The 13,881-nt window shown below is 51.6% G+C and overlaps 1 protein-coding gene across 1 annotated transcript in view; it reads left to right on the top strand.

Annotated features, from left to right (window-relative positions):
- The window catches only part of SLC39A9 (solute carrier family 39 member 9), a 34,793-nt gene that overhangs the window by 15,500 nt on the left and 5,412 nt on the right, over positions 1 to 13,881 (top strand). The window contains exons 3-7 of the mRNA XM_075330811.1: positions 41 to 149; positions 4,392 to 4,574; positions 4,649 to 4,717; positions 4,802 to 4,887; positions 12,404 to 12,538. Of these exons, the coding sequence (XP_075186926.1) occupies positions 41 to 149; positions 4,392 to 4,574; positions 4,649 to 4,717; positions 4,802 to 4,887; positions 12,404 to 12,538 (582 nt within the window). The remainder of the gene's footprint in view (positions 1 to 40; positions 150 to 4,391; positions 4,575 to 4,648; positions 4,718 to 4,801; positions 4,888 to 12,403; positions 12,539 to 13,881) is intronic.

Genomic DNA, 13,881 nt, shown 5'->3' with positions numbered 1-13,881 from the left:
TGTTTCCTATAGACTCATGAATGGCTTTTTGACATTGTAGGAACGTTTAAAGCTGGTGACTGTCCTGGGTGCGGGTCTCCTTTGTGGAACGGCACTAGCCGTCATTGTGCCCGAAGGTGTCCATGCTCTGTACGAAGAAGCCCTGGAAGGTGAGTCTCAAGTCATATTTGTTTTTGTATCCTCCTTGTAGAGTCTTTCTTCTGCTTTGCGGGAACATTTGTTTGACCCTTCTGGTTGTGTTAGAAGCTTAATGAACACCGAAATAAAAGTCTATAGCGATGGGGCTCTGAGCTTCCGTCCATAATGTCACCATATAGCTACGTCACACCTTGATGAGCCCGGTGCTGGAACAATTGGGTTGTGAATTTCTCGGCTAAGCTGGATAAATACCTGGACGTAATGCACCTAGAAATGTGCATTCTCTTCTGCCCATGCTCGTGGAAGCTCTTGCCCGGCTCCTTTAAAGGGAACCTGTCTCCACTTTTTTTAAGCTGCGGCCACCACCACCAGGCTCTTGTATACAGCATTAGAAGGTGGCCGATTTGTAATGTATCGGGTGGTCTAGAATGTGTATTATGTAGATTAGCAGATTGAATAATAAGGTAATGAATGGACTGGATGGGTTAGGGTTAATTTAGTATTCTTATTGTTTATTGGTTTTAAAATGACAAACAACAGAAGGAACAGTTTTAATAGATGAGTCTAATGTTTAATGATGTCCATGGCTTGTAATGAAAGAAGGCCATGAGCAGGGTAAAGTTAAGTAAAAATATGCTGATGCTGTGATGTGCCCCCATCGTGGTGCAGCCCTCATCCTGACATGTGCCCCCATCCTGCGGGGTAATGTGTGCGGGGAACGGAGTGCAGGGGGTGGAGCCGAGCGGGGCCATGGCACTGAGGACGTCAGTGCTGGGGACTGCATGGCTGGGGACAGGTGACTATCCAGGTGTGTGTGTGTGTGTGTGTGTGTGTGTGTGTGTGTGTGTGTGTGTGTGTGTGGTCAGTGTATACATGCGGGGGGGGCGGAGCAGAGCGGGGTAATGTGTGCGGGGAGGTGGAGTGTGGGGCCATGGTGCTGAGGAAGTCAGCGCTGGGTACTGCATGGCTGGGGACAGGTGACTATTTGTGTGTTCAGTGTATACATGCGGAGTGCGGGGGTGGGGGGGTGGACCTGAGTGGGGTAATGTGTGCGGGGGCGGAGGCGAGCGGTGGGTATGTGTCGGCTGGGTTGCCGGTGTGGGCTCCCGGGGGTGCAGCACTCACCAGGGAGTCGGGGCTCCATGTGGGTGCGGGGAAAAGTGTCGGGCTGTTCAGTTAGCTGAGCCGTTGGTCGCAGGCTCTTTAGCGCGCGCGGTGTGGCGTCAGTTGTCACTGTAATGCCGTCATTTTAGAGCAAGATAACATATTGTATATAAGAGCCCAGGCCGCTGTGAGAACATAAAAACACTTTATAATACTTGCCTAACGGTTGCTCTGCGGTGGATGAGGGCCATAGCGTCTCCGGTGCTGGAACTGCCTCTTTCGGTCATCTTTGATCTTCTTCTCTAGCCGCGGTGCATAACTGGTCCAACGTCATTCACACTAGCCGGCATTCCGGTCCTGCGCAGGCGCACTTTGATCTGCCCTAAGATCACAGTATTGTAGTGCGCCTCCACAGGAGCGGCGAGTGTGTATAACGTTGATGCGTCATGCACCCAGGCTTCAGAAAGAGGACGAAGATGGCCGAAAGAGGAGGCACCGGACACGCCCATAAGGCCCTCATCCACCACAGAGCGACCGTAAGGTAAGTATTATAAAGTGTTTTTTATGTTATACATAGCAGCCTGGGCTCTTATATACAGTATTCTGGAATGCTGTATATAAGAGCCCGGTGGTGGTGGCCGCAGCTTATAGGCCAAAAAATTGGTGACAGGTTCCCTTTAAGCAGATTTATCTTCATAGTCACCATACACAGTGTTGCAATAGCAGCCAAGTAGCACAAAACCTATTGTGTCGTCTGGTGTATAGAATCTGATGAAGAATAGAGCAGATTTATGGCCATGAGGCTCTGTACTAAAGGGGACGCCCCCCCCCCCCCCCCTCCCAAGGTGAAGGTGTCTAGAGTTAAGAGATGGCATTTTGTAGTTCACTTCATTCATTAAAGCCCCCCTGTAAATTAGATATATTACCTGAACTGAACCGACCATCTAATGTGTGTGGGGTCCTCTCAACTCTCCCCCTTATGGATTATGTTGGGTGAGACAAGGCACCAAAATTCCGACAAAAAAACAAAAAAATACTTATCAGCCGCTCCACCACCATCTGCAACTCCTGGTATAGAGAGGGGGTGCACGGATCAGAGTCCAGAGGTCACCAGAAGAAGCAGCCCAAAAAAATCCAAGAAAAATCCACCAATCCCAAAACTTTATTTCACACTTTAAAATTCCAAGGTTAGCCCCTGTGCGCACAGGGCCTTAGGACTCCATTCAAAGGGAACCAGATGACGCGTTTCAGATCCAACAGTGGAGTAAGGAGAAACGCGTCATCTGTTTCCCTTTTAATGGAGTCCTAAGGCCCTGTGCGCACAGGGGCTAACCTTGGAATTTTAAAGTGTGAAATAAAGTTTTAAAGTTTTTTTATTGTTTGGGATTGGTGGATTTTTTTGGAGCAGTATTCGCACCCCACCGATCTCACATTGATATAACCTATCTGAAGAATGGGTCATCAATGTTCTGTTTTGTACATTTCCTTTAAATGTCACCAGGGTTTTGCTCACCCATCTGTAGATTCAGAGGCCCTGATTCCAGCGATGTGTCACTTACTGAGCTGTTTGCTGTCATTTTGATAAAATCACGGTTTTCTCTGCTGCAGATCTAGCAGTTATACAGAGCTCATGAGTATGCTGGACTACCTGCAGCACGCCAAGTAGTCCTGTAATGATGATTTACTGCTGATTAATTTATGGGGCACCATGATTTTTATGTATGCCCCTGGGTCTAGCATCTCTCTGAATGCTGAGCTGTTTATATGCTCCACCACACCCCTGATTGGCGGTGTACTGTGCATAGGCAGAAAGCTCCCAATCAGTGGTCATGAGGGTGTTCTACAGAGGTCATGAATATAAAGGACTACATGGCAGTAGGTTTACTAGCCCTTTACTGATATTACCACCATTGTTTCAGTATGAGATTATCAAAACTACAGCATGCAGCCCAGCAAGTAACACATTGCAGAAATAAGGATCTCTGCCCCTGCATCATGCTGACATCAGACAGGGTAGCAAATTCCTGGTGACAGATTCACCTAAAGCCGTATTACTGCTAAGGCTAGGTTCACATTTCCATTGTTTTGCATCAGTCACATTCATTGCTTGACGCTTGTGACTGATGCGTTGTACAACGGATGACAAGAATTGCAATTAGAAAGTGAGAAGCGAGAGCACGATCAGCTGATCTCCCGGCCGCTGGCTTTTGAGAGCGTTCAGATGATCTCTTGGCGGCCGGTTAATGAGAGCGATCAGCTGATCTCCCGGCGGCCGCCTTCTGTGAGTGATCAGCTGATCTCCCGGCAGACGGCTATTGTGAATGATCAGCTGATCGCTCTCATTAGCCGGGTGATCAGCTGATCGCTCTCATTAGCCGGTTGCCGGGTGATCAGCTGATCGCTCTCATTAGCCGGTTGCCGGGAGATCAGCTGATAGCTCACAGAAGCCGGGTGATCATCTGATCGCTCTCAGAAGCCGGGTGATCATCTGATCGCTCTCAGAAGCCGGGTGATCATCTGATCGCTCTCAGAAGCCGGGAGATCATCTGATCGCTCTCAGAAGCCGGTTGCCGGGAGATCAGCTGATCGCTCTCAGAAGCCGGCTGCCGGGAGATCATCTGATCGCTCTCAGAAGCCGGCTGCCGGGAGATCAGCTGATAGCTCACAGAAGCCGGGTGATCATCTGATCGCTCTCAGAAGCCGGGAGATCATCTGATCGCTCTCAGAAGCCGGTTGCCGGGAGATCAGCTGATCGCTCTCAGAAGCCGGCTGCCGGGAGATCATCTGATCGCTCTCAGAAGCCGGTTGCCGGGAGATCATCTGATCGCTCTCAGAAGCCGGTTGCCGGGAGATCAGCTGATCGCTCTCAGAAGCCGGTTGCCGGGAGATCAGCTGATCGCTCTCAGAAGCCGGCTGCCGGGAGATCAGCTGATCGCTCTCAGAAGCCGTCCGCCGAGAAAGAGCATGTGCAGCGAAATCCTAAGGTCTCCATTGACAATGCATTGTTATTAATAATCAGCTCGCTCGCCCACTAAGCTCTTCGCTCGCGCACTGCCATGAAAAGTCATAAATTCACATTTTTTCTAAATCCATTTATTGAACTAAATATGAAGGTTAATATCTTCTTCTTCTTCTTTTTTTTTTTCCAGCAAAACACCATGAACTGGAAAGCCCAAAAGTAAAGGAGTCTGAGACCGGGCCCGAGGTGTCCGCTGTCCACGAGCATGACCACTCCAAGCTGCACGCTTACATCGGGGTCTCCCTGGTACTGGGCTTTGTCTTCATGTTGCTGGTGGATCAGATTGGCAGCTCGCACGTGCACTCTACAGATGGTGAGTCTGGGGCGAGGGGGACGGGTGCAGCCGTTCTGCTTCTGAGCATTTTACTGATTGGGTTTCTCTCTTAGACCCGGAGGCAGCCAGAGCCGCCAGCTCCAAGATCACCACCACCCTAGGTCTTGTGGTGCATGCTGCAGGTGAGGCGACTTTACCCCAGCATCATATAGCACTATTAATATCTACTTGTTTGTGCAGGTTTAATTCTGTTTTGTCTCATACAGCGGATGGAGTTGCTCTCGGGGCTGCGGCTTCTACATCACAGACCAGTGTGCAGCTGATTGTGTTTGTGGCCATCATGCTGCATAAGGTAAACCTTCCCACCTTAATAGTCATCCTCATCATTTATCTGGCCTGTTCACCAAAATACTAGGCTGCTGCACCCTAGAAGAGCAGATAATCCTGCGCCTCTACTGCCTATGTTACTGCAGCACAGCAGAAAAATGGGTATAATTGTATCCAGTCCAGCTGTGCATTTGCACTGTACATCAGAGATATATTGTCCTTTTTCTGATGTATACCTCTGACCTATGCCATTGGCATACGTGGCAAGCGCAGTATGGATCCATTCTAACCTAGATGCCAGACACGCTATAGCAAACCAGCCAAGAGATTTGCTCTGGTGCCGCTGCTGTTTAGCAGAGAGCGTGTGAAGACGCCGCCGCACGCTGGTCATCTGGCAGATATTGTTCACATGACCCCTTCTAATTAATAGGAAACAAGCACGATAGCTGTAACATTCCTGCACTGCATCCAGCAGGATCTCTCCCCAACCCATATGATACCGGGAAGAGAACAGTGCTGCAAAAAAAAAAAAAAACTTTGCCTTCGAATCATCATTGTTTTGGCAGAAATCTGGTGTATACACTTTGATAAGTTGCAAAATGATTACATTACTCAAGGTTGTGTAAAAATAAATCTGTAAAAATGTTGCAAATTTCGTCCCTTTCCTTGCCAATTTTGCCAAGCTCTGCCAAAATAATTGGAGCTGGGGTTGAAACGGAGTGGTTAAAAAAAAAAATATATATATATATATAATATACTAGAAGGTGGCCCGATTCTACGCATCGGGTATTCTAGAATTTACGTATTGTGTAGTTCATGTATGATTTTTGTTATATATATATATATATAGAGATGTTGTTGTGTGTAGTTACCAAGTGTTTGTGTAGGCGCTGTACATGTTCTGGGTGTTGTCTGGGTGTGACGGGGGGTGAGAGCGGTGTTGTATGTGTGTTGCGTGTGTTGCGTTGTTTGTGGAGCGCTGTGTGTCTGTAGCGTTGTGTGTGTGTGTTGCGCGGTTTGTGTGTGTGTGGTGTGTTTTGGGGGGAGGTATGTTTTGTGCAATGTGTGTGTTGTGCGGTATGTGCGTATATTTGTGTGTGCCGCGGTGTTTGTGTGTTGGGTGTTGTGTGTGTGCAGCGTTGTCTGTGTGTGTGGGTGTCTGTGTAGGGCAGTTGTTTGTGGTTCCCAGTGTGTGTGTGTGTGTGTGTGGTGTGGTGTGTTGTGCAGTGCGCGCGCGTGTGTGTGTGTGTGTGTGTGTGTGTGTGTGTGTGTGTGCATCAGCCTCTCTTCTCTCAGCCTACCTCTCCCAGCCTCCCTCCTCCCAGCCTCCCTCAGCATCAGCCTCCCTCTCCCAGCCTCCCCAAGCATCAGCCTCCACCAGCATCAGCCTCTCTCCTTCCAGCCTCCCCCAGCATCAGCCTCCGCCAGCATCAGCCTCCCTCTCCCAGCCTTCCCCAGGATCAGCCTCTCTCCTCCCAGCCTCCGTGCTCCCAGCCTTCCCCAGCATCAGCTTTCCCCTCCCAGCCTCCCTCAGCATCAGCCTTCCCCAGCATCAGCCTCTCTCCTCCCAGCCTCAGCCTCTCTCCTTCCAGCCTCCCCCAGCATCAGCCTCTCTCCTTCCAGCTTCCCTCAGCATCAGCCTCCCCTTCCCAGCCTTCCCCAGGATCAGCCTCTCTCCTTCCAGCCTCCTTCCTCCCAGCCTCCCCCTCCCAGCCTCCCTCAGCATCAGCTTTCCGCTCCCAGTCTCCCCCAGCATCAGCCTCCCCATGCATCAGCCTCCACCAGCATCAGCCTCTCTCCTTCCAGCCTCCCCCAGCATCAGCCTCCCCTTCCCAGCCTTCCCCAGGATCAGCCTCTCTCCTCCCAGCCTCCTTCCTCCCAGCCTCCCTCAGCATCAGCCTTCCGCTCCCAGTCTCCCCCAGCATCAGCCTCCCCAAGCATCAGCCTCCACCAGCATCAGCCTCTCTCCTTCCAGCCTCCCCCAGCATCAGCCTCTCTCCTTCCAGCCTCCCTCAGCATCAGCCTCCCGTTCCCAGCCTTCCCCAGGATCAGCCTCTCTCCTCCCAGCCTCCTTCCTCCCAGCCTCCCTCAGCATCAGCCTTCCCCTCCCAGTCTCCCCCAGCATCAGCCTCCCCAAGCATCAGCCTCCACCAGCATTAGCCTCTCTCCTTCCAGCCTCCCCCAGCATCAGCCTCCCCAAGCATCAGCCTCCACCAGCATCAGCCTCCCTCGTCCCAGCCTCCCCCTCCCAGCCTCCCCCAGCATCAGCCTCCCTCGTCCCAGCCTCCCCCTCCCAGCCTCCCCCAGCATCAGCCTCTCTCCTCCCAGCCTTCCCCATGATCAGCCTCTCTGCTCCCAGCCTCCTCCAGCACGCCGTGCTCCTCTGCCGACACTCACACACCCGATCGCATCCACTCACGCACACCCGATCGCATCCACTCACGCACACCCGATCGCATCCACTCACGCACACCCGATCGCATCCACTCACACACACCCGATCGCATCCACTCACACACACCCGATCGCATACACTCACACACACAGACACTGACGATATCGCACATACGCGCTTATACTCACAACATCCGGGGATATCACATGCTTCTGGCCATGTGATCCTCCCGCAGGTCCTGGAAGCTCACAACAGCACAGTATCGCCGCCGAGAAGCAAGCGATATCCCAGGATGTTGTGAGTATGTGGATGCGATGTGTGTGTGAGAGTGAGTGTGATCTGATTTGTGTGTGTGTGTGTGTGTGTGTGTGTGTGTGTGTGTGTGTGTGTGTGTGTGTGTGTGTGTGTGTGTGTGTGTGTGCTGTTATGTGTCTGTATTTTCCGCCGCTGCAGGACCTTGATGTGTGGATGCGATGTGATGTGTGTGTGAGGTGTGTATGAGAGTGAGTGTGAGCCGGTGTACACTGGTAACTAAGATACACATCGGGTAACTAAGGGACCTTAGTTACCCGATTTGTATAATGGTTACCAGCTTTCACGGCCTCCGTCAAGATGCCAGCATCGCAAGGTTATGTGTGGCGCTGCTGGGATCCTGACGGAGCCGGTGTAGAAGCAAGCGATATCCCAGGATGTTGTGAGTGTGTGGATGTGATGTGTGAGAGTGAGTGTGATCTGATGTGTGTGTGTGTACTCACCTGGGAGTCGCGGCTCCGTGTCAGTTGGGCCAGAGCGAGCGTGCATTGCGTGAGGGGGGCGGGGCCTGCAGAGAGCCGGGGCGAGAGGCCAATCCGTGTGGGGAGGCGGGGCCATGGCGAGCCCAGCGGCCAATCAGCTTTGTGTCACCGTAAGGACACAATTTCGGAGCATGACAGACAGACAGATAGACAGACAGATAGACAGACAGACAGAATAAGGCAATTATATATATAGATATATAGTTATATATATATAGATGTTGTTGTGTGTAGTTACCAAGTGTTTGTGTAGGCGCTGTACATGTTCTGGGTGTTGTCTGGGTGTGACGGGGGGTGAGAGCGGTGTTGTATGTGTGTTGTGTGTGTTGCGTTGTTTGTGGAGCGCTGTGTGTCTGTAGCGTTGTGTGTGTGTTGCGCGGTTTGTGTGTGTGTGGTGTGTTTTGGGGGGAGGTATGTTTTGTGCAATGTGTGTGTTGTGCGGTATGTGCTTATATTTGTGTGTGCCGCGGTGTTTGTGTGTTGGGTGTTGTGTGTGTGTGCAGCGTTGTCTGTGTGTGTGGGTGTCTGTGTAGGGCAGTTGTTTGTGGTTCTCAGTGTGTGTGTGGTGTGTTGTGCAGTGCGCGCGCGTGCGTGTGTGTGCATCAGCCTCTCTTCTCTCAGCCTACCTCTCCCAGCCTACCTCTCCCAGCCTCCCTCCTCCCAGCCTCCCTCCTCCCAGCCTCCCTCAGCATCAGCCTCCGCCAGCATCAGCCTCTGTCCTTCCAGCCTCCTCCAGCATCAGCCTCCCTCTCCCAGCCTTCCCCAGGATCAGCCTCTCTCCTCCCAGCCTCCGTCCTCCCAGCCTTCCCCAGCATCAGCTTTCCCCTCCCAGCCTCCCTCAGCATCAGCCTTCCCCAGCATCAGCCTCTCTCCTCCCAGCCTCAGCCTCTCTCCTTCCAGCCTCCCCCAGCATCAGCCTCTCTCCTTCCAGCCTCCCTCAGCATCAGCCTCCTCTTCCCAGCCTTCCCCAGGATCAGCCTCTCTCCTCCCAGCCTCCTTCCCAGCCTCCTCCTCCCAGCCTCCCTCAGTATCAGCCTTCCGCTCCCAGCCTCCCCCAGCATCAGCCTCCCCAAGCATCAGCCTCCACCAGCATCATCCTCCACCAGCATCAGCCTCTCTCCTTCCAGCCTCCCTCAGAATCAGCCTCCCGTTCCCAGCCTTCCCCAGGATCAGCCTCTCTCCTCCCAGCCTCCTTCCTTCCAGCCTTCCCCTCCCAGTCTCCTCCAGCATCAGCCTCCCCAAGCATCAGCCTCCACCAGCATTAGCCTCTCTCCTTCCAGCCTCCCCGAGCATCAGCCTCCCCAAGCATCAGCCTCCACCAGCATCAGACTCCCTCGTCCCAGCCTCCCCCAGCATCAGCCTCCCCCTCCCAGCCTCCCCCAGCATCAGCCTCTCTCCTCCCAGCATCAGCCTCTCTCCTCCCAGCATCAGCCTCTCTCCTCCCAGCATCAGCCTCTCTCCTCCCAGCATCAGCCTCTCTCCTCCCAGCATCAGCCTCTCTCCTCCCAGCATCAGCCTCTCTCCTCCCAGCATCAGCCTCTCTCATCCCAGATCAGCCTCTCTCCTCCCAGCATCAGCCTCTCCTCTCTGTCCCTAGCATCAGCCTCTCTCCTCCCAGCCTTCCCCAGCATCAGCCTCTCTCCTCCCAGCCTCCCCCAGCATCAGCCTCCCCCAGCATCAGCCTCTCTTCTTCCAGCCTCCCCCAGCATCAGCCTCTCTCCTTCTAGCCTCCCCCAGCATCAGCCTCCCTCTCCCAGACTTCCCCAGGATCAGCCTCTCTCCTCCCAGCCTCCGTCCTCCCAGCCTTCCCCAGCATCAGCTTTCCCCTCCCAGCCTCCCTCAGCATCAGCCTTCCCCAGCATCAGCCTCTCTCCTCCCAGCCTCAGTCTCTCTCCTTCCAGCCTCCCCCAGCATCAGCCTCTCTCCTTCCAGCCTCCCTCAGCATCAGCCTCCCCTTCCCAGCCTTCCCCAGGATCAGCCTCTCTCCTCCCAGCCTCCTTCCTCCCAGCCTCCCCCTCCCAGCCTCCTTCAGCATCAGCCTTCCCCTCCCAGTCTCCCCCAGCATCAGCCTCCCCCTCCCAGCCTTCCCCATGATCAGCCTCTCTGCTCCCAGCCTCCTCCAGCACGCCGTGCTCCTCTGCCGACACTCACACACCCGATCGCATCCACTCACACACACCCGATCGCATCCACTCACACACACCCGATCGCATCCACTCACACACACCCGATCGCATCCACTCACACACACCCGATCGCATCCACTCACACACACCCGATCGCATCCACTCACACACACCCGATCGCATCCACTCACACACACCCGATCGCATCCACTCACACACACCCGATCGCATCCACTCACACACACCCGATCGCATCCACTCACACACACCCGATCGCATCCACTCACACACACCCGATCGCATCCACTCACACACACAGACACTGACGATATCGCACATACGCGCTGATACTCACAACATCCGGAGATATCACATGCCTCTGGCCATGTGATCCTCCGTCAGGTCCTGGAAGGTCACAACAGCACAGTATCGAGGCCGAGAAGCAAGCGATATCGCCGGATGCTGTGAGTGTGTGGATGCGATGTGAGGTGTGTGTGAGGTGTGTATGAGAGTGAGTGTGATCTGATGTGTGTGTATGTTTGTGTGTGTATGTTTGTGTGTGCGTGTGGATCTTCCGCCGCAGCAGGACCTTGATGCGCTTGTAACCATGCGAGCATGGTTACCAACGTATCCACACCACTCCCGTGCGAGCGGGGGCCGGGGGGGGGGGTGGGGGTTGAGTACAGTACTCACCTCCGTGACAGCCGTGTCAGTTCGGGGAATGCGCGGGGGGAGGGAGGGGGCGGGGCCAGAGCTAGCGTGCATTGCGTGAGGGGGGCGGGGCGTGGCGTGGCCGAATTGCCAATGCCTGCAGGGTGCCGGGGCGAGAGGCCAATCTGTGGGGGGGGCGGAGCCTGGGCGAGCGGCTGGTCAATCCGTGTGGGGGCGCAGCCTGGGCGAGCGGCCAATCGGTGTGGGGGGGCGGGGCCATGGCGAGCCCAGCGGCCAATCAGCTTTGTGTCACCGTAAGGACACAATTTTGGAGCATGACAGACAGACAGACAGACAGACAGACAGACAGAATAAGGCAAATATATATATATATATATATATATATATATATATATATATATATATATATATATATATATATATATATATATATATATATATATATATATATATATATATATATATATATAATTTACACACACAGGCTGATCTTCATAGGAACACGGGGGTTTTCAGCAGACCCTGGATGTGTTTGTAACTAGTCATGAGCAAGCACTACCATGCTTGAGTGCTCGCTACTAGAATTGAGCAAGTCGGACGCTTGGACAGGCTCGACTCGAGTACCAAGTATGATGGAAATCAATGGGAAACGGCTCTTATGTCTTTTCATGGGACAGCACTGCAGATATGACACTTTGATACAATGTAAAGTAGTTAGTGTACAGCTTGTATAACAGTGTAAATATGGTGCCCTCTAAATAACTCAACACATTAATGTCAAAAGTGAGTACACCCCGAAGTGAAAATGACCAAATTGTGACCAAAGTGTGACTATTTTGTGTGGCCACCATTCTTTTCAAGCACTTTCTTAACTATTATGCATGAAGTTCACTAGAGCTTCACAGGAGCCGCTGGATCCTCTTCCATCCTCCACGACAACATCACGGATCCAGTGGATGTTAGATACCTTGCGTTCCACCACTTTCCGTTTGAGGAGGTCCAACAGATGCTCAATAGGGTTTAGGTCTTGAAATGCTTGGCCAGCACCTTCACCTTCGTTTTTTTTTTTTTTTTTAGCAAGACAGTGGTCGTCTTGGATGTGTGTTTGGGGTTATGTTGGAATACTGGCCTGCGTGTCCCAGTTTCTGAAGGGATGGGATCATGCTTTTCTTCAGTATGTCACAGTACATGTTGGCATTTATGGATCCCTCAATGACCTGTAGCTCCCCACAGCTGGAAGCACTCATGCAGCCTCAAACCATGACACTCCCCCCACCATGCTTGACTGTAGGCAGGACACACTTGTTTTTGAATTCCTCACCTGGTTGCTTCCACACATGCCTTTGACTACTGTCGTGGTGGCTGGGCCAAATTCCTGTCAATCTTTTTGCATATATATATTATTCAAATACTTATCGATCTCTGTCTTCAGCAATTTCCAGTGGTCTTCTGGCCCCTTTCCACTGTATTGTGACTGCAGCTCTTTCTTGATGGACTCTCTCAATAATTGTGTACACATTGGTGAATTAATACTTTGATACCTCTTCCCCCTAGGCTCCGGCTGCGTTTGGCCTGGTTTCTTTTCTCATGCATGCGGGGCTGGAGCGTAACCGAATCCGGAAGCATTTGCTCGTGTTTGCGCTGGCGGCTCCAGTATTGTCCATGTTAACATATTTGGGATTAAGTAAGGTAAGCCAACCATAAAATACCAATTGTGAAGGATGGCGTATAAACTATTATGCATGTACACCATATAGAGCAAGGTTGTGAAAGACATAGAATCAAAGCAGCACCAATCCTCCAAACCACTGGAGGCCTTAATGTTCACGAGCCGTTATCTCCCCGTCCCACCTGCCACTGATTGACTCCTTTTTCCATACGCTTAGTATAGGGAGAAAGCTGTCCCTCATTAGTGGGAGGGTGGATTGAGCTATAGTTCATAAATGGGGCTCTTGGCCGCAGTGTTTGGCTCACACAGCAACTGGTGTACGGTATTATTAAAAACTACTGCAAGTAGTCTTCTACATGTAAGCTATTAGACGTGGGGATCATCATGGGACATTCGATGACTGCTGAATGTTCTGTTGCAAAAGTACTACTGATTTGTTAAAGAGAGTCTGTCTCCCTATTTTTGCCATTTTATCTGAGAGCAGCTTAATGCAGAGGCAGAGACCCCAATTCCAATGATGTGTCACTTACTGTGCTACTTGATGTCATTTGATAAAATCCCTGTTTTATGTGCTGCAGATCCACCAGTTCTCTGAATGTTGAGCTCTGGATAACCCCATCAACACCATTGATTGGCAGCTTTCCAAAGCCTGCCACTCAGGGGTAATATTACACAGAGCTCATGAATATGCAGGACTACGTAGCAGCAGGATTGCTAGTCCTCCACTTATAATCTACGGCTGATTTGATCAAAGCTACACTAAGCAGCCCAGTAAGTGACACATTGCTGGAATCAGGATCTCTGTCCCTACATTATGCTGCTCTCAGATTAGGTGGCAAAAACCTGGTGACAGAGTCCCTTTAACTGTAGTGATTACACCCTCCTGTATAATTAAAATATATGTGTGTGATTTATATGTAGCTATGTTATTTTTGAGTAAAGACTTGTGATAAGCTGAGATGTTGGAGCATTAAGTAAAGAGCTTTATTTTGTAGAAATCCGGCCGTTTGCGATTTGTTTGCTGTATTCGGGGTTGTCTATCACATAGGGCGGCAGAAAGCTGGGGACAGATCGCCATTTTTTATAACTGGATTCCTGTACACTTTCAAAATGATTATTTAGGTAGAAATTACATCACAAATCCCTAATAGTGCATATATTATGTGTGTGTTTATATCTTGGTTTATCTGGTCAACCCCTTTATCACCTGCTCATAAGAGCGGAAAATAACCTATCAGTAGGAGGTGCAACCGCTGGGATCTGCAGAACAGGGCACTTTATCCCTTAGAATGGAGTAGCGGTGGACATGTGGGGGGCCATCATACTGTTTGGAGGGCTATGTGTGGGTGCTATCATACTGTTT

The sequence above is a fragment of the Anomaloglossus baeobatrachus genome, chromosome 12 (genome assembly GCF_048569485.1).
Source record: "Anomaloglossus baeobatrachus isolate aAnoBae1 chromosome 12, aAnoBae1.hap1, whole genome shotgun sequence".
In the NCBI taxonomy this organism is placed as follows: Eukaryota; Metazoa; Chordata; class Amphibia; order Anura; family Aromobatidae; genus Anomaloglossus; species Anomaloglossus baeobatrachus.
Note: the sequence above shows the minus strand (reverse complement) of the source record. Positions and strands in the feature narration are given on the sequence as shown.